The following is a 21,272-nucleotide window of genomic DNA, read 5'->3' on the forward strand; positions in this document are numbered from 1 at the left end:
TGGAATTCTCCAGGCAAGAATACTGGAGAGGGTTGCCATACTCTTCTCTAGGAGATTTTCCTGACCCAGTGATCAAACCTGTCTCCTGCATTGGCAGGCAGGTTCTTTACCACTAGCACCACATGGGAAGCCCATTTTACTTTGGATTCTTCAACTTTGGTTTCTTCATCCTTGTGATAAATTACAACTCATGAGGCCCTTCTTAATCCGAACTGTACACATCTTCCATGTATCATTTGTGGAACTCCCACTGCTCACACTCTACCCAGTTGGACCATTTGCTTTCAGCCCCAGCCTATGCCCATTGGCACTCTGCCCTCCACGAGTCTGTGTGCATTGTCTTCTCTTCCAGGCTACTGGAAAGCTCTGTCCCTTCCCCTTTCCTTGGAAGACCTTTTCGACTTCTGACTGGAACAGCTGTTCCCACCCTGCCCTTCCCAAATAGCTTATACTCACTGCTTGATAAAAAGACACTGCTGCAGTTACCTACTCCTATTTCTAAATCCATCACTACTCAGTAAATGTCAAGAGGGCCAGGTCCCACGTCTTTTTTACTACTGTATCCATAGTGTCTGACCGTAACAGACTAGGAGCTAAGTATCTATGGAATGAATAAGTGAAAGAACAAATGAGTGAAGCAGGCAGAGAGAAAAGGAGAGAAGCGATGTTTATTTATTTAGTAACAGCTCTACTGAGATGTAATTAACTCTCAAGATGTTAGATGTACAATTCAGTTGTTTTTAGTTATTTATTTTTGGATCAGCTGATTTTAAAGAGTAACTTAGTTACAGGGGAAGATTCTGAATTAAAAATTCACAAAAGCTCAGTTTATTGTGACTTTATTGAGAGAAACGTATTTCTCTTGTAAGAACACAAAGTATTATTTTAACCATTAACATTTAAATAAAAAGATATAAATATGTCAAAGCCATGAACAAAGATCTTTTCTTATGTGTGACTCATGAATTCATGTTCCTTCAATTCCAGGGCTTACCTGAACTGTCTATAATGTATAAATCTTCACTAGTTGCATACATTAGTTCCTGCAGCAACATCCCTTGTGTTTGTGTGAGTGTTTCTGTATGTGGTTTAGCTATTTCCTACATGGGTTAGCAGTTCCCAATGCAATAACCGTTGCTTTCTTTTTCAGGAAGTATATCCAAATCTTTGCTTCATTTTACACAACAGTAATGAGAAGATTGGTTTGTATTTTTATGTCTTCTATTTTACAGATGCAACCAGTCATGCCACAGACAGTAAAAAATGAAACTGTGGATAATAAAAAAAAAGTATTTAGAGTGGCACATTCCACTAAAAATCAAATCAACAAATACTTATTAGGGCAGGCTCTGTACTACAGGGACACCGTTACCTCGGGCCTGGTCTGTCCTGGCACCAAACCAGGTTGAGGGAGTCAGACATAAATACACGGCATTTTAATGTAAAGTGTAAACAAGTATACAACATGAAGAGGATAATGGTTTTCAAATGGCTGTTAAAGACAGGGGACCTTCTCTTCACAGAAATTATACTGGAAAGCTCAAAAGGCAGAAGCACTAAAAAGAGTGGGGGCAAGGCCTTCAGCACTGGGGCAGTCTCAGGAGCTCTGGGAATGTGACTGAGCTGGGCCCTGGGGGCTCAATGGAAGGAGCGAGCGTGACAGACTCAAGTTTTTGGCAAGTCTTCATTCCACAGAGAAGCAGGGGTGACTGAATCTGGTTAGTGGAGAAGAGTGTGATATATCTGGAGATGAGGAAAGGGCAGTAGAGAACGTGGGCAGAAACCTGCCCGCAGAGGAGAAATGAGCACTAACGCTCAGAGAAAACTCAGGAAGAGAGTTGTTGCTCAGGAAGAGACTGAAACTCTGGCCAACAATAAGAAGTGGTGGAAAATCCAGAGGGGCACCAGAAGTGGTGCTCTGTGAAGATAGGCTGAAGGCTGCTGAGGAGGTTGTTACAAACTTTGAAGCAGGAGATGATGAAGGTTGAGCTGGGGGCTGAGTGACAAGATGAAAAGCTCGCAGAGGACTTCCCTGGTGGTGCAGTGGATAAGAATCTGTCTACCAAAGCAGAGGACACAGGTTTGATCCCTGGTCCATGAAGATTCCACATGCTATGGGGCAACCAAGCCTGTGTGCCACTACTTCTGAGCCTGAGTGCTACCACTACTGAAGCCCATGCACCTAGAGCCTGAGCTCTCAACAAGAGAAGCGGCCGCAGTGAGAGGCTCAAGCACTGCAACCATGAGTAGCTCCTCGCTGCAATCAGAGAAAGCTGTACACACAGCAGAAGACCCAGTGCAACCAAAAATAAATAAATATTAAAAAAGCAAAACAAAACCAAGAACAACAAAAAAAGCTATCAGGAAGATTCTGTTTTGGTGAGGGCTGGGGATATTGAGTTCAATTTTAGAGGTAACAGCCAGGCCATCCTGGAATGATCTTGAAGGCAGTGGAAGGGCATGAGTGACCTGGCAGAGGGGGAAGACTGGAGGTATTGGGTCTGGAAAGATCTGGAAGCAATCTGCCCTAGATGGATCAAGCCATGCTGTTGCCAAAGCCAAGTGTCTGCACAGCAGGAGAGAAAAGTGGAGGGCTGAGGCAAGACATGGGAGACAGACAGGGTCGGTGGACAAGGAAGGTCTGATGCCAGGAAGGGCAGAGGCAGCCTGTCTGGGAAGGCAGCAGCTTCCAGAGCAGAGCAGCGAGCAGGGCCCTGGCAGAGCTGGGGGCTGGCTGCCTTCTGTTTTCAGGAGCACCAGCTTGGGAAACTGGGCAGAAAGTGTGTTTTACAAAGAGGAGAGGCAGTGAAGAAATGGGCTCAGAGCAGCCTGTCTAAAGTAAAGAGCTGCCCATGTGTGCTGGCAGAGGGGAAGGAGTCACTGCAGAGGAGAGAGGGTGAGGAAGGAGCGGTGTCTCTGAGGACCCGGAGAGGAAGAGGGTGAGCTGAGCGTGGAGGGCAGGAGGGCTGCTGAGGCGCCAGGAGAGGCAGAGAAGGCTCAGAGCTGTGCCTGTGGGATGAGGAGGGTGCCCGAGAGCTGCTTCAGCTTACCCTGCCTGCTCCCTCCCCTCCTCACCAGCTGCCACTCCTTCAAGTCTACCCGATCACGCATCCCAACACAGACTGTGGGGGGCTGGCGGTGGTCTACAGGCAGTGACTACAGGCAGGAGGATACCTTCAGGCTGTACTCAGCTCTGGTGAGGAACAGAAGGGAGGGAAGGAAGAAAGAAAGCAGATGACCAAGCAAGTGCTGAAGTGGAAAAGGAAACTCAGGGAGTTTGTGGTAAGTCTCCATTCTCAGCAAAGTGAGAGCAGACACAGGGGGAAGTAAGGCGGGGAAGACTTCGGAACAACTGCCCCAAGGCCACTGTGTGTGTGGCGGGGGCTGGGGGAGGGAAAGGGGTCCATAGAGGTGACCTCAAGACAGAGGAGCACCCTCAGCTGTGCTCTGTGCAGACGCAGGGGCGACCTGCCAAGCTCAGCAGAGAAAAGAGCTGATGGACTCACCCCGAGAGCTCCAACGGGGATGCTGATAGAAGGGCAGGGACCCAGCTGTTTCAAGGCATTAATGGAGGGCCACGCAAGCTGCCTATAAGTTCCAGGCACAGTTAAGAGAGAGGCAAATGGGACAGAAATAAAGGAAAGTAAGAGGTTTGGGAGAGAGAGGTAAAAAAGGCAGCAGAAGGCAGGGGTGGTGGGAGGGAGGCAGCAGAATGGTTGGAAAGGGTGGTAGACAGCGGTCAGCGGGACAGACCTCAGCGTCTGAGGTTTTGGTAGGAGTGAGCTGGAATGGAGGTGTTAGAGAACTGTGAGAACAGGGACCCAGAAACAACAAAAACATAGCTGCTGATGTCACTGAGGCTGACAACAGAACTAGAATGCAGAACCCTAGGGTCCCCGAGGGAGAGAGAGGTGACCTCGAGGTACCCAGAGGTGACCTCAAGGTACCCAGGTGCTGGAGGGCGGGTGGGGGCATTATGTTTGCTGCAATGACATCTGTCTGGTTTGAGAAGGACACCTGTCTGGGTGCAAGAACACTGAGACATGCTCTGTACCTCTTCAAAAGTCTTGAGATTTATAGATGGCACAGTCACTTCCAACAGCCCACTCCATCCTCTGGAAGAAATAGACCATGGTGCTCTCCACCAGTAAGCCACTCAAGATGGCCAAGAAGGTGAGCTTACGGTTGATGTTCAGGGTCACTGAAAAAGAAAAGGCAACTGATAAGTTCTTAAGAGTTTAAATGATATTGGCATGTAAATTGTGTGGCAGTGTGAATGGAATGGTTTTGTAAAACTGTTTCTTAGAAAATCTATTTGTTCTTATTAATCTACGTTGTTACTTTTCCATCTACAAAGCTTTTGGGAGAACCAAAACATCTGCTGATAACAAAAACACCAAACTTCTCCTGCTCTCGTCAAGACAGATTCGCATGAATATTAAACAGGAAAATAAAAGCTAGATCTTAAGGTTATAAAGAGAATAGCAGAAAAAAATGGATACTCTTGGTTTTATGGTTTACCAGATGTTAGGCATTATAAGAAATATCAGATTAATACGTTCATTTACAATAGCACTTCTCACAATGTATGGGATAAGTGACAACATGCAGGGCTGCTCTACCCTTCGTCAATGTCGTAAGAATTCTCCTGAGCTGTGAGGCAGATACCTGGCATTCTAGCCTGGCTTGACAACTGCCTGGCCATGTAACTTTGGACAAGTCGCCAAGAGTTCACTCAAAAAGTGGAGGTAATAATAGTTGCCCTACTGACTCCTGCCTGGTGGCTCAGTGGTAAAGAACACACCTGCCAATGAACGAGACATAGGTTCGATCCCTGGATCAGGCAGATCCCTGGAGAAGGAAATGGCAACCCACTCCAGTGTTCTTGCCTGGGAAATCCCAAGGACAGAGGAGCCTGGTGGGCTGTAGTCCAAGGGGTTGCAAAAGAGTTGGATATGACTGAATGACTAAACAACAATGACTGACCCCACAGGATGGATGCAATGTGTAAGGGACCATTTTGAAAACTAAAAAGTACCATGTGATTAAACTGAACGAATATTGAACATGTGCCATGGATAAGGCACTATGAAAATGTTAGGCATTGTTATTATTCTACAAACAGTTCCAGTGTTTAATAGGTTATATAAAAACTGTACCCTAGAAACAAGGCTTTATAGATAGTATATGGGTTGAAAGCTGAGAAAACAGAGTAAGATGTAAACATACCTCTGATTGCCTGAAAGTTTGATGTAAGGACAAACACTTTAATGAGTCTGAGGCACAGGGGTGTGTAATCATGTTCCCAAATCACAGCTGGGATCAGCAAGAGTTTTCCGTAGCTAGATAACAATAATGCCTTCAGCAGCAAAGTGAAGTTGAGTTTTTCTTTCACTTTTATGGGTCGTTCTATCCACAGGAAAGTGAAAATGCCAATAAAATAGGCAGTCTGTTCTAAGGAAGAAATGGAAAAATAAAGATACAAATGTCTCAATCCAAACCAGAGGCCCCTAAAAACAAATAAACCACAATTCCAAAATACAGCCTATCAGCTAATGACAAAAGAAATGCTTTATCAGGATCAAATTTTCTGGACTTCCCTGGCCGTGGATAAAAATCCAGCTGCCAAGGCAGGGGACGTGGCTTTGATCCCTTGTCTGGGAAGATCCCACCTGCCATGGATCAGCTAAGCCTGTGTGTGATGACTCCTGAGCCTGGGCACCTGGAGCTTGTGCTCCACAACAAGAGAAGCCGCAGCAATCAGAAGCCCACATACAGCAACGCAGAGCGGCCCTCGCTTGCTGCAGCTCAAGAAAGCCCGCCAAGCACAGCAACGAAGACCCAGTGCAACCAAAATAATAGGAAATACTACTATTAATAACAATGGCTTCCCCGGTGGCTTACTGGTAAAGAATCTGCCTGCCAAAGCAGGAGACGTGGGTCTGATCCCTGGTCCAGGAAGACCCCACATGCCATGCAGCAACTAAGGCCAGATGCCATGACTAGAGCCCACTTGCTGCAGCTATTCAGCCCTTGTGCCCTAGAGCCCACGCTCAGGAACAAGAGGGGCCACTGCCACGAGAAGCCCACCCACACAGAGAGCAGACCCCGTCACTGCGATTAGAGAGGAGCCCGCATGGCAACGGAGACCCAGCACAGACAGAAGTTAAGTAATTAAATTTTAAAAACCAGTCATTAAAAAAATTAATAATAAAAAAAGAAACTTTCTTTTTCTTTTTTTAAATAACCCCTGTCTTTTGTGTCAAATCCTGCTGGTATCATTTCTGAAACATATTTTGGTAATTCTTTCATGAAGTACTTCACTCTCTGGAGAAAAAGTAATTCTGGGAGAATTGTAATCATCAACTTTCTGAAGTTCCTTTTAGGAAATCAGGTTGTTTAAGCATTTTCACTCCTAGAGATCTCCACAGAGAAAACAGGAGAATGGAAGCTTTTAAATCTGGAATATGGGACACAGCCTAGGAATTACATATGAAGGTGTTTTTCGTTGTTGATTCACCTACTTTTTTATGGACTGCCTCTTAGCCAAAAGACCTTGAATAGTCTGTTACCTAAATTAAAAACATCCCCTATTCATCTTAACAAACTTTTTGAGTGTAATTCCATATCCTTCCAGAAAGTATGCAGAGACAGAGTCCAGACTAAAAGAAGCAATAGTTCCCGTGGTATCCCACAGTCAGAACAGACTGCAATCTGTTCTGTTCCCAACTAGGAGTTTAACAATATCTTTTAACTGCATTATTTTATTAAGATTGTTATTAATAAGACTGTTAGTGCTCTGACTACCCAGATGCATACATTTTGATTGATTTGTCCCTAATTCTATTTTCTCCTATGTTGTTATTCAGTCGCTTAGTCGTGCCTGACTCTTTGCAACCCCATGGACTACAGCATGCCAGGCTTCCCTGTCCCTCACCATCTCCCAGAACTTGCTCAAACTCATGTCCATTGAGTTGGTGATGCCATCCAACCATCTCATCCTCTGTTGTCCCCTTCTCCTCCTGCCTTCAGTCTTTCCCAGCATCATGGTCTTTTCCAATGAGTCAGCTCTTCACACCAGGGGACCAAAGCATTGCAACTTCAGCTTCAGCATCAGTCCCTCCAATGAATATTCAGGATTGATTTCCTTTAGGATTGACTGGTTTGATCTCCTTGCAGTCCAAGAGACTCTCAAAAGTCTTCTCCAACACCACAGTTCAAAAGTATCAAAGTGGACAAAACATGGTCCACTGGAAAAGGAAATGGCAAACCACTTCAGCACTCTTGCCTTGAGACCCCCATGAACATATTATGAAAAGGCAAAAAGATTTTCTCCTATAAGCTGCGTTATTTAGCTTTCTACAGGATCACGTTTTTTTTTTTTTTTTCTTTTCTGGAAGACATGTATTGTATCATAGGAGAAATAACTGTATTCCTTCTAAAATGTTCTATAACTGAATCTAGCCAAAATAAAGAGGTTCCAAATATAGGTGATTAGGATCCATAATCCATAATTAGGATTCATATGGGTCAATTAGGGTCCTAACTAGGATCCCATCTTAGTGGGACCTTCTTGACTGTTTGCTTCCCTGATAGCTCAGTTAGTAAAGAATCTGCCTGCAATGTAGGAGGCCTGGGTTTGATCCCTGGGTTGGGAGATCCTCTGAAAAAGGGAAAGGTTACCCACTCCAGTATTCTGGCCTAGAGAATTTCAAGGACTGTATCATCCATGGGATCACAAAAAGCTGGACACAGCTGAGCGACGTTCACTTTCAGGATCCATAAACGTAATTTAGGATGGTTAGCCCCCATGGAATTTGATATAGTCTTCAGGGGAGACACACCATCTCCCTTCAAAATGACTGAAGGGCTCATCCACTGCAAGGATCAGTTCAAACAGGCAGATTATATAGCCTGGGTTTTTAACTGATAATAATGAGAATAATCAAAATAAAGAACTTCCTCACAAGAACCATCTAACAGTGGTGGGTTATTGTTAAATGACCGTCCTGTCACTGGAGACACAATCTTGCAGGAATCAAGAGAGAAGGGTTTCCTGCACTGGAGAGGACAGCAGACTACATCACACACCTTTCTAGCTTATAACTTGGGAGACTGAGGAAGCTGCACCTGCCCTTGGGCTCCACACAGCCTTTCCCAGGCAGGTGTTAGAGAGCCCTCGCCCTTAGAGCTCTCACACATCAGATGCGTTCAGGAGGAGCAGCAGTGGAGAAAGAGCCGCAGTGGGGAAAACAAGAGATGGGGCCCTGGGAGACCTTCCCCAGCTCTGCACTGAGGCTAACCTGCTGGGGGAACTTCAGGGAGACCATGGGCCCTTCCTGTTCTTGTGCTTTGACAACTGCAGATGGGGAAGGCAACCCAACCTACCTACCAAAGAGGATGGTTGTGAAAACTGAGTTGATGGTACTGTAAAAACAGTTTTTAAGTTATAAGATGCTGGATTTGTATAACACATTCTTTATAAGCTGTTTTAGGAATCTGCAACCTAACTAGGGATTAGATTAAGACACATATAAATGTAATAGGAGAAAAAATTTCTGCTCAAGTGTCAAAACAGCCACTATAGAGTTAAGTGCTACAGAAATTCCAAACTACTTGAAAACAAGCTTAGTTTTTTTTTTTTTTTTTTTAATTATACACACAAAGCAATTTTAAGAGGCCTTGCTTTAAAGCTTAAAATTATATTAGGTTCTAGCTCTTGGTTTAGGTGATTTGTTCAAGGAAGTTTTTAACATTATGTACATTTGGGAATTCTCAGCAGACAGATGAATTTTAAAACCACTGGGACTGGATGAGAGGGCCAAGGAAATGAGGGCAGCCAGAGAAGAACGAGGGACAAAAGAGGACACAGTCCAGAAATATGACAGTGGAGAGGTGTGCAGGTGGCACTAGTGGTAAAGAATCTGCCTGCCAGTGCAAGAGAAGTAAGAAACCTGAGTGCAGTCCCTGGGTTGGGAAGGTCCCCTGGAGGAAGGCACAGCAATCCACTCCAGTATTCTTGCCTGGAGAATCCCATGGGCAGAGGAGCCTGGCGGGCTACAGTCCATAGGGTCACAAAAAGTGGGGCATGACTGAAGCGACTTAGCATGCAGGCATGGAGACTTAAGTACTAAAATATTTCAATATAAGGAAAAAGATTTTAGAAGTAGAAAAGCATGGAAACCAGTAAGTAATAACATAGTCACAGAAATTAATTCAACCCAATTCTGACCTAAGTCACAAATTTCAAATTCTGTAGAAAAACAATTTCAGAACTCAAAGAATTCTGGGGAGTAGCCCTTTCCCTGCACCTAGTATATGAGTAGGTAATTAGTATAATAATTAGTTTTATTATAATTAGTAATAATAGTAATTAGTACAATACATTGAATAATGTCTGGCAGTTATTAATCTGTTTTAATAAAGATGAGATTCAAGGAATCTTCAGATTGGATAATCATAACTTAAAGTGAAGAATTTTACCCAAGATATTATGTCTCAAAATACTTTATGAAACACCTGCATCTGATAAGCATAATCATTTCCATGCCCTATGTGTGGTAACAAATAAAAGTAAGCTTGATAGGGATTGCACTGAATCTATAGATTCCTTTGAGTAGTATACTCATTTTCACTATATTGATTTTTCTGATCCATGAACATGGTATATTTCTCCATCTATTTGTGTCCTCTTTGATTTCTTTCACCAGTTTTATAGTTTTCTATATACAGGTCTTTTGTTTCTTTAGGTAGATATATTCCTAAGTATTTTATTCTTTTCGTTGCAATGGTGAATGGAATTGTTTCCTTAATTTCTGTTTTCTCATTGTTAGTGTGTAGGAATGCAAGGGATTTCTGTGTGTTAATTTTATATCCTGCAACTTTACTATATTCATTGATTAGCTCTAGTAATTTTCTGGTGGAATCTTTAGGGTTTTCTATATAGAGGATCATGTCATCTGCAAACAGTGAGAGTTTTATTTCTTCTTTTCCAATCTGGATTCCTGTTATTTCTTTTTCTGCTCCGACTGCTGTGGTCAACACTTCCAAAACTATATTGAATAGTAGTACTGAGAGTGGGCACCACTGTCTTGTTCCTGCCTTTAGGGGAAATGCTTTCAATTTTTTACCATTGAGGATAATATTTGCTGAGGGTTTGTCATATATAGCTTTTATTATGTTGAGGTATGTTCCTTCTATTCCTGCTTTCTGGAGGGTTTTTATCATAAATGGATGTTAAATTTTGTCAAAGGCTTTCTCTGCATCTATTGAGATAATCATATGGTTTTTATTTTTCAATTTGTTAATGTTGTGTACTACACTGATTTGCGAATATTGAAATATCCTTGCATTCCTGGGATAAAGCCCACTTGGTCATGATGTATGATCTTTTAAATATGTTGTTGGATTCTATCTGCTAGACTTTTGTTAAGGATTTTTGCATCTATGTTCATCAGTGATATTGGCCTGTAGTTTTCTTTTTTTGGTGGCATCTTTGTCGGGTTTTGGTATTAAAGTGATGGTGGCCTCATAGAATGAGTTTGGAAGTTTACCTTCCTCTGCAATTTTCTGGAAGAGTTTGAGTAGGATAGGTGTTGGCTCTTCTCTGAATTTTTGGTAGAATTCAGCTGTGAAGCCATCTGGTCCTGGGCTTTTGTTTGTTGGAAGATTTCTGATTACAGTTTCAATTTCCGTGCTTATGATGGGTCTGTTAAGCTTTTCTATTTCTTCCTGGTTCAATTTTGGAAAGTTGTACTTTTCTAAGAATTTGTCCATTTCTTCCAAGTTGTCCATTTTATTTGCATATAGTTGCTGATAATAGTCTCTTATGATCCTTTGTATTTTTGTGTTGTCTGTTGTGATCTTTCCATTTTCATTTCTAATTTTGTTGATTTGATTTTTCTCCCTTTGTTTCTTGATGAGTCTGGCTAATGGTTTGTCAATTTTATTTACCTTCTCAAAGATCCAGCTTTTGGTTCTGTTGATTTTTGCTATGGTCTCTTTTGTTTCTTTTGCATTTATTTCTGCCCTAATTTTTAAGATTTCTTTCCTTCTACTAACCCTGGGGTTCATAATTCCTCCTTTTCAAGTTGTTTTAGGTAAGCAATCTTGAGAAAGAAGAATGGAACTGGAAGAATCAACCTGCCTGACTTCAGTCTTTACTACAAAGCCACAGTCATCAAGACAGTGTGGTACTGGCACAAAGACAAAAATATAGATCAATGGAACAAAATAGAAAGCCCAGAGATAAATCCACGTACCTATGGACACCTTATCTTTGACAAAGGAGGCAAGAATATACAATGGAGAAAAGACAATCTCTTTAACAAGTGGTGCTGGGAAAACTGGTCAACCACTTGTAAAAGAATGAAACTAGAACACTTTCTAACACCATACAAAATAAACACTTTCTAACACCACAAAAATAAACTCAAAATTGATTAAAGATCTAAATGTAAGACCAGAAACTATAACTCGTAGAGGAAAACATAGGCAAAACACTCTCCAACATAAACCACAGCAGGATCCTCTATGACCCACCTCCCAGAATATTGGAAATAAAAGCAAAAATAAACAAATGGGACCTAATTAAAATTAAAAGCTTCTGCACAACAAAGGAAACTATAAGCAAGGTGAAAAGACAGCCTTCAGAATGGGAGAAAATAATAGAAAATGAAGCACAGACAAAGAATCTCAAAAATATATAAGCAACTCCTGCAGCTCAATTCCAGAAAAATAAAAGACCCATCAAAAAGTGGGCCAAAGAACTAAACAGATATTTCTCCAAAGAAGACATACAGATGGCTAACAAACACATGAAAAGATGCTCAACATCACCCATGATCAGAGAAATGCAAATCAAAACCACAATGAGGTACCATTACACGCCAGTCAGAATGGCTGCTATCCAAAAGTCTACAAGCAATAAATGCTGGAGAGGGTGTGGAGAAAAGGGAACTCTCTTACACTGTTGGTGGGAATGCAAACTAGTACAGCCACTATGGAGAACAGTGTGGAGATTCCTTAAAAAACTGCCAAAAAAGTAGAACTGCCATATGACCCAGCAATCCCAGTGCTGGGCATACACACTGAGGAAACCAGAATTGAAAGAGACACTTGTACCCCAAAGTTCATTGCAGCACTGTTTATAATAGCCAGGACATGGAAGCAACCTAGATATCCATCAGCAGGTGAATGGATAAGATATGGGAGAATGGCATTGAAACATGTAAATTATCATATGTGAAATGAATGGCCAGTCCAGATTCAGTGCATGATATAGGATGCTCAGGGCTGGTGCACTGGGATGACCCAGAGGGATGGGATGGGGAGGGAGGTAGGAGGTAGGAGGGGGGTTCAGGACGGGGAACACATGTACTACCATGGAGGATTCAAGTCAATGTATGGCAAAACCAATACAATGTTGTTAAGTAAAATAAATTAATTAATTAATTTTAAAAAAAAGTAAAGGAGGAATATATGCCATGCAAGCACTAAAAATAAAGAAAAGAAAAGAAAAAAAACAAATAAAAGTAAGAAAGCAAGTAATTTAGACAAACTTACCTAGCAGATTAGTGGCATAGCTGAAATTTAGTCTCAAATCCTCTAGCTAGCTCCTCTTACCAATGATTAAAACCATGCACCTTAATTTTAAAATCAAAATAGTCGGTCAAATAATATATGGCTTCTTCCTACCTAGAGAGGCAATCGCAAACATTCTGTAGAAATCCCACTCCTTAGCGTATCTGATAAAGTCATCAGGATCAGTGCTTCGGCTGGAGTCTTGGAGCTGCCACCACCTCAGGTACGCTTCACAAAGCAGACAAAATACACAGAGCTTTCCGTGCATCTGTCAAAAGACACTGCCATTCAATCAGGTAAAGAAACAACTACTTAATATCAAGAGGCACAGACAGAGCTAACTTTTGTGGGTTCTGAAGACTGTCCAATCTAGTAGCTTTTCAAATTCAGAAACTGCCCAGTTAAATGCAAATTGTATTCAGTCTATAACCACTAGGTCTTAATCAGCAGTGTTCAGCAGAAGCATCACATGGGGAGATTTTTCAAAATACAAATGTCTAGGCCCCAGTCCTGATTCAGAATCTGTGGAAGGAAATCCCAGGCAGGCATACTGTGTGGGAAACACTCAGGCAGAGGGTGAGCTGTAATGTGCACCCCTAGTTAAGAATCACTGCTTTAAATAGCAGTTCACTTCATCCTGTTATATTCTCAACATTTGTCTGATACACAGAATTAAGCAAGAATTTATGTGACTCAGGATGGGTGGAAGCGGCAATAAACACATTTAATCTGAAGATTTCATGACACCTCATAAGATACTATTAGTCTGAACATGAATTTTTAAAAAAATGCCTCTAGGTTGGATGAGTATAAACTAAAATAGTGAAAGACAGCAATTAAAGGTGGCAAATCTTCTGGAAATTTTAAAAAAAGAGTCTGAAATTTGGCAAAAACAGAAAATGCTAGGCAACAAAAACTGGCTTTTTTCTATATATTTCTCCTACTCATTGAAATTTATCTATGTAAAGTGGGGAAGAGAAACTGTGTGCAAAGTTGATGTGGTCCAGGGATATGCATGGTTGTGAGCTTCTAAGGCTACCCCATTTAGCACACTGGTTCTCCTGGCTGCACTTTGGCATCCACTAGGGAGATTTACGGAGAAGGCAATGGCAACCCACTCCAGTACTCTTGCCTGGAAAATCCCATGAACAGAGGAGCCTGGTAGGCTGCATGCAGTCCATGGGGTCACTAAGAGTTGGACATGACTGGGCAACTTCACTTTCACTTTTCACTTTCATGTATTGGAGAAGGAAATGGCAACCCACTCCAGTGTTCTTGCCTGGAGAATCCCAGGGACGGGGGAGTCTGGTGGGCTGCCGTCTCTGGGGTCACACAGAGTTGGACACGACTGAAGCGACTTAGCAGCAGCAGGGAGATTTAAGGAATACCGATGCCTGGATCCCATTGCCAAAGATTCTGATTTAACTGGTTCTGGGTGAGGCCTCAGCTTGGAATAATTAACTGCTGCCCCCACCCACTTCCCTAGGTGTTTCTAATGTGTAGTCAAGTCTGAGACTTCAATTAGATTACAAAACAGCCTGGGTTATTTAACTTGGGGGAAGGAGGACAGGGATAATAAATTGCACTGTTACTGTCCCTGTTAGCCCAAAATTAGGGTTGCCAGATTTGGCAAATAAAAATGCAGGACGTCCAGTTAACTATGCACTTCAGATAAACAACAAATACTTTTTTCGTGTATGTATGATCCACACAATATTTAGAACATATGCTAAAAATCAGTTTATCTGACTTCCAAGTTTAATTAATTGTCCTGTATTTTATCTGTCAATCCTAGCCAAATTATTAAGAGTATACAAGTCAATTCATTAAATTGTACATTTCAAAAAAAAAAAAAATTCAACTGTATCTATTAGGACTTTTCTGATTTTTCATCTCATGTATTTCCTCAACAGGCTTCCTGGTGGCTCAGTGGTAAAGAATCCACCTGCAATGCAGGAGATGTCGGTTGGATCCCTGGGTCAAGAAGATGCCCTGGAAAATGAAATGGCAACCCACTCCAGTATTCTTGCCTGGCAAATGCCGTGCACAGAGGAGCCTGGTGGGCTACAGTCCATGGGGTCACAGAGAGTCCAACAAGACATAGCAACTAAACCAATCAGCCATTCCCTTAATAGCAGAGTATACCATGCAATACATTACATTTTAAAGATATTTTTCTTTTAATGTTTGCTTACTTCTTTTAGGGATAATTCTCTCCCTACCAGGTTATATTTAATTTTATTCTGTTCAAAATTACTGATATCTGTTTCAAAAGGTAACCTACTAAAAAGGAAATCCAGGTGATGGTCTATCAACTTCCTGCCAGTGACCGTATTCTTAAATACACAATAGACATTGCATACCTTTTTAAAAAGCAATGCCTGCTATTTCCAGAAATTTCCAGACATTGTTGATAAAAGACTCACTCTTGTTAGAATGTCTTTCTTTAAATAATATTCTTTAATTCTGTTCAAAAGTGTTATTATTTCAAAATGCAAAATCATCAAGTAAAATTAGAAAATAAAAAAAATTATCACAACTTACGTTTATTTTGGTATTGAAAAGAATATGCCTGTAGGCCTGGGCTTTGCATAAAATAGCATTAATCAAGATGATTACAGGATCATACTCGATGTATTTGTCTACAGGTTTCTGGCAGGATTTCTGAAATAATGCAAGACAATATTAGAAAAAATATATTCATACATTCTGAAATTTTAGAGGATTTCAAAGCATCAGATTGTATTTTGGATTTATATAGCAATCAGGTGTATCAGCATTTATTTAGATGGCTTCCCAGGTGGCGCTAGTGGTAACAGAATTTGCCTACCAATACAGGAGACACAAGAGACGTGGGTTTGATCCCTGGTTGGGGAAGATTTCTGGGAGAAGGAAATGGCACCCCACTCCAGTATTCTTGCCTGGAAAATTCCATGGGCAGAGGAGCTTGGCAGGCTCCAGTCCATGGGGTCGCAAAGAGTGAGACACAACTGAGAGACCAAGCATGAGCATTTATGGAAACTTCCATTCAGATATAAAATGTTCATCTATGCAAGCCTTGGCTTCAAATGAGTAAATATAATCTTCTAGGGTAAAAATATTAATCTTTTAACCTCATATTAAAAAGCTAAAAAAGATATTTGATTTAAAGACATTTCAGGCAGGAAAATATCTCAGAAAATGCTACTTTCAGTTTGTAGGAACTGTTATAAAATAAATAAGTTCAGAATGTACTTTCATTGCCTGTTGACTAGATGGCCCCAACTTTGTGCTTCTTGAAATATGATTTGGAGAAAGGGGTTCAAAAAAGTAACCCTACACCTAGAACTGAGAGCTACAGGTGGACAGGAATCCTGGGATGGCACCTACCAAAAAGAGCCTGTCTTTTTCTTTTTCTCCATTGAGAACATGGCAAGAAAATGGTCTTTCTGGGCTACAGTAGACCCTGGAGACCGCTGGCTGTATGTAAGGAACTGCGTTGTGCTGCCTGGTTCTGAGTTGCCCAAATCAAGGCCCTTGGGCTCTCAGCAATTCCTATTAAATAGCTTTTTTTTTTTTTGGATACGTGATTACAATGTTATGAAATCCCAATGCCATTAGAACATACAAAATGCAGGTATAGGAACAAGCTCATTAGAATTGCAACATCTGAATCAGTATTAGCTACAAAGTTGCAGGGCTACTAGTCAAGGCATAAACTAATGGCTACAATTAAAAAAACAAAACAATTTCAAAACTCTGAGAGGATAAAAGAGAAATACAAGAAGTGATGTATATGCAAACATACTAGGAGGACCTTTTGATTACATCTAAGTGCTAGAAGAAAAATGGAGTGCACTGAAGAATAGTAACCCTGCACTCCCAGTGTTATAACGAGTTAGATTCAATTCCAATTTCAAGTTTCTCCGTTTCACTCACATCATTACAAGAAGTGCGTATGTTTGTCTAGTCATCATGTGAAACAATGAAGGGAGATGTGCTATTACCCCAAATTTAAATGCACCTAATAGATCTGAGGTGTAACAGGTTAGGCTTTTTAGCTGAGCAAAGAGAAAGCCAGTGTCTAAACAGAAGCCACAGAATCAGAAATTATACATACCCAACACAGCAGTTTTCTAGATCTTCTCCCTGTGCTACTCACGTGGAGAACACGTCCTGTCTTTATACAAATAAGAATGGAAGGCCAGAGATGCTACTTCATTTCAAGATGAAACCGAGACTGGTCAGGGACCTTCTCTCTGTCCTTTAAAAATTCTTTGAAACCCATCTCCTGACAGCATCAAAAGTCTAAGATGGGATTTGGACGTATTTTAGAAGGAGGGAGGCAGAAACCAGCAGCAGGGGACAGCGCAGCGTGGCTATTCCTTCTGCAATCACTTACCTGACAAATGTGTTTGGAATGACTATTACACTCAGAGCAATAGCTCTCTTTACTTAGCCATTTCTATGGACCAGGCATTTCCACAGTGCTGGATACCTACCCTGAGACATAAGCTCTAATCTCAAGGACCTTACAGTTTAAAGTGAAAGTGAAAGTCGGCCAGTCAACCAACTCTATGAGACTCCATGGACTACAGCCCACCAGGCTCCTCTCGTCCACGGAAGTCTCCAGGCAAGAACACTGAAGTGGGTCTCCATCTCCTTCGACAGGGGATCTTCCCAACCCAGGGATTGAACCCAGGTCTCCCACACTGCAGGCAGATGCTTTACCCTTCGAGCTATCCAGGAAGTGCTGCCCTGGTGGCTCAGACAGTTTAGAAGAGGAAGGCAAATAAACATGCTACTAAAAGTGCTACAGTGGAGTAAGCAGGTGACATAAACCGAACAGAAGGGGCGACTGCTGGTATCACGTGACATGCTATGTGCTATGCTCAGCTTCCCTTCCTAGCATGCTGAGGATTTTAGAAATACTGAGAATTCATTAAAGTCTGCTGGTTCCCTCCCTATCAGTTTAGGCTGAATTTTTTCCTTGTTCTGCCTCTATTATTTGCTTTTCATTTGAGTGCTTCCTTCACCTTGAATGTAATGAGTAAAACCACACACACACACAAATGTAGTAAAACATCTTATGGGGAGATAGCTAAATTGAGTAAATACGTTTTCTTATTTCTGGAAGAAAAGCTATGACCAACCTAGACAGCATATTAAAAAGCAGAGACATTACTTTGCTGATGATGGTCCATCTAGTCAAAGCTATGGTATTTCCAGTAGGCATGTATGGATGTGAGAGTTGAACTATAAAGAAAGCTGAGCACCGAAGAATTGATGCTTTTGAACTGTGGTGTTGAAGACTCCAAGGAGATCAAACCAGTCCATCCTAAAGGAAATCAGTCCTGAATATTCAGTGGAAGGACTGATGCTGAAGCTGAAACTCCAATACTTTGGTCATCTGATGCGAAGAAGTGACTCACCGGAAAAGACCCTGATACTGGGAAAGATTGAAGGCAGGAGGAGAAGGGGGCAACAGAGGATGAGATCGTTGGATGGCATCACTGGTTCGATGGACATGAGTTTGAGCAGGCTCTAGGAGTTGGTGAAGGACAGGGAAGCCTAGCATGCTGCAGTTCATGGGGTGGCAAAGAGTTGGACACGACTGAGCGACTGAACTGAACTGAATGATTCTGGCAAAACTGCTCCCTTCTATATCATTATTAATAGTCAAGTATCCTGAAAGAGAAGTTTGTCCTCTAAGAAATCCCTATAGCACAGGGACCATGAACACCCAGGAAACTCAAATACTGCTTCCACCAGCTCAGTCTTCACATGGATATGACTTAGTTTCTGCTGCTATGCTCTCTAATTCTACAATGAATCACATCTCTTTCAGAATATGAATTGGTCACTTTTTTTTCCCCCCATGAATATTCTTGCTGCTTCTTCCTTCCCATCATCTCCAGGACAATTCCCTTCCCCACTCATTCTCAAATCTCTTTAACTTTAGCTCCACAATAAGCAAGCACATATCTGAAAAGTGAAACCGATGAAACTTTACATTCCTGCGAGGGTAGTGCTGTCTTATTCATCTTTGCACCCAGCAACCAGGGGTGAAAGCTGCCTCCTGTTGTCCTAAAACTTGCGACAATGTCATAGGAGTCTTGTTTTGTTACCATAATGGATTTAACAAATATCTGAGCAGTTAAAATAGGTCAGGCTCTACAGGATATTAAAAGTACAGTATCTTTAACATAACTATAATAAATTGTGAGATGCTGAAGCAGAGAGAGTGACTGAAAGCAAGGGACATGCTTCCGTTAGAAAAAATTAGAGAAACAGAGATAGGCAAGCTGGAAGGAATGGCAAGAGAAAAGCAAGAAGAGCAAAGGGAAGGGAGATTAGAATGAAAAATACTGGTAGGTGATCAGGTTGAGTATACTGCTGACTCCAAACTCAGCAGAGAAGAGACCAAAGTATTAGTATTAGTTACTGACTGTAACCACCTAGAAACTGGATACTTTTCCCACAACAAATAGCATGATATTAGACTTCTCTGGCGGCAGAGTGGATGAGAATCTGCCTGTCAATGCAGGGGACACAGGTTCAATCCCTGGTCTGGGAAGATTCCACATGCTGCAGGGCAACTAAGCCTGCACACCCCAACTACTGAAGCCCAATCGCCCAAGAGCCTATGCTCCATAAGAAGAGAAGCTGCCGCTATGAGAAGTCCGCTCACTGTAATGAATAGCCCCCATTCACCGCAAATAAGCCCTCATGCAGCAATGAAGACAAAGTGCAGCCACAAATAAGTAAAGAATAAAAATTTTTTTAAAAATCTGTAACTTCATCATATATAAAAAACAGCATGATATCTAAAACTCTTTTACTTTTAATCTCAGGACTTTTGGACATCCTTTAAAAAATTAATTATTTTATGGTTTAATTTTCAGAGTCTGGCACCAAATGAATGATTTTTCTGAGTAATGCAATTATGCATATTACTAAGCATTAGTAAAATATAAACAAGGTTAGCACAAACTCCATCTCATTATGGAATGACTGTGTACAATAATTCAAAATGTATAGTACCACCATTCAATATTCCAAATATTACTCTAAAATCTGTCTCCTGGGTGAGAAAGTGTAATCCTGGGGGTCTGGGGGTGGAGGGAAGTGGGTGATAGTATAGCTGTTGACCTAAATAGCTATCCAATAATTATCTTTACATAAATAAAGGTATAGAGAAGCCAGCGTCTGATGGTTTGAAAGGGATTTTGTTTTTGTTAGCCTAATGCCAGATGCATTTCAAACAGTAGTACTGGGTTTATGTGGTTGCATAATTTGTGGAAGTTCTCTAAGCGAAGCAGGAGAGGATATATGTGAAACTTGAGGAGAGACAGGGTATTGTTCAGAGGAGTGGGAACATGAATGGACTAGTGAAGTGTATCATGATGAACAGATGGTATCAAGGCCTACCTGAGGTTAGCGGTCATGAATTTAAGGTGTTTTCTCCCCAGCAAAGCTCAGCAGCAAGGGTGCAGGGTCAGATAGGCAATATGTTTCAATTTTGCCAAATGAGAGAAACAACTTGAAAGAAGAGCAGGAAATTGAGAGTGCAGTCACAAGAATGATTATTAACATAATGGTTGACAAGAAACAGATACACATTCACACTGTTGACTCCCTTGCAAATTACTCTTGCCATGTTTTTGAAATGAGAATTATTAAAAAGTCATCAGGAGATCAGAAAGGGGACAAAAATGTATTGACTGCCTATATTGTGACAGATTCTTTCCTAATGGCCCCCCAAAGAACCTCCAATTGTGTGTTTTTTAAAAACATATTCTCTGTAAATAGACTATGGAACACCTCGAAAACAGAATTTTCACTTCCTCGCTTTTGGTTTTTATATCATCAACGTCCAGCATAGTGCTTCGTACATAATAGTGTACATTCATGAAACCTGAAAAAATATTCTAGGAGAATTTACTGTAGGTGATGAAGTGTTAAGACGGTAACATCTGTCTAATCAAAGGGAGAATAAGAATGAAATAGTTTTGACGGGAGCCCAAATGTCAGCCTAATCCGATCTTTAAGTTTCTCTGCACAACGCATGCATCCATCTCCGTCGGAGGATTTGTTCGCCCGGGTCAGCAAACACGAGCCGTATGAGAAAAGTGCTGTAGGTAGCACTTCTCTACCACTACAGGTATTCACGCAAAGGTTCGACTGAGCCGGAACGGAAATGTCAAGCATCGAACTCAAGTCTGTATTAGAGCACTCTGAAACTCGTTGCTTTTTGATCGCCCTAGAAAGCTGGCAAAGATTCCACGGCATCTCACGGCCCCCAGATCTCGCTGCGCCATTTTTTCCCCAAGGACACCCCACACCTGACAACTCACACAAATGGTTATCTTCAACACGCCGTGGTTATAGTCTCGGTACAGCTCCTTGGCCTCTTGGTTGCATTCGATGCACCTGTACTGGCAGGAGGCCGAGGCAGCAGTGATCGAAGTCACTGTCGCCTCATCCGTCTTCCCCTTTCCCGCTGTCACCCTTTCGGCGTTCCCTTTGCCAGGCCGAAGCCCACTCCGCCCACCGGTGCCCATTTCCACGCAACTGCCAGCCAGAACTTCCGATTCAGTGGCGGGGGAAGACGTCAGACGGCAGACCGGAAGTCTTGCGCCGGGCGGTGCTTGCTGGGACTCGCAGTCCCAGCACCGAAAGGGGGCTCTCAGGCTAGGCTGAGCTGGGAC

The 21,272-nt window shown here is 41.9% G+C and overlaps 1 protein-coding gene across 1 annotated transcript; it reads right to left on the reverse strand.

The window, feature by feature from the left end:
- Positions 1-823: 823 nt before the first annotated feature.
- On the reverse strand, positions 824-21,168 carry ARV1 (ARV1 homolog, fatty acid homeostasis modulator). Its single transcript, XM_061161508.1, has 6 exons — positions 20,919-21,168; positions 15,127-15,246; positions 12,697-12,850; positions 5,230-5,454; positions 4,055-4,201; positions 824-1,269 (listed from the first exon to the last, which is right to left on the reverse strand). Exons 1-5 carry the CDS (start codon positions 21,123-21,125, stop codon positions 4,059-4,061), a joined length of 849 nt encoding a protein of 282 aa, XP_061017491.1. The 5' UTR covers positions 21,126-21,168; the 3' UTR covers positions 824-1,269; positions 4,055-4,058.
- Positions 21,169-21,272: the final 104 nt, after the last annotated feature.

The sequence above is a fragment of the Dama dama genome, chromosome 15 (genome assembly GCF_033118175.1).
Source record: "Dama dama isolate Ldn47 chromosome 15, ASM3311817v1, whole genome shotgun sequence".
NCBI classification, from domain to species: Eukaryota; Metazoa; Chordata; class Mammalia; order Artiodactyla; family Cervidae; genus Dama; species Dama dama.

What these genes read in the sequence shown, in the direction of transcription:
- ARV1 (XM_061161508.1), bottom strand. Translation starts at nt 21,125, where the DNA reads ATGGGCACCGGTGGGCGGAGTGGGCTTCGGCCTGGCAAAGGGAACGCC. An exon ending in TGTTGAAGATAACCATTTGT is followed by an intron (nt 15,247 to 20,918) that starts GTGAGTTGTCAG and finishes GCATTATTTCAG; the next exon opens with AAATCCTGCCAGAAACCTGT. An exon ending in TTTTCAATACCAAAATAAAC is followed by an intron (nt 12,851 to 15,126) that starts GTAAGTTGTGAT and finishes GTCTTTTGACAG; the next exon opens with ATGCACGGAAAGCTCTGTGT.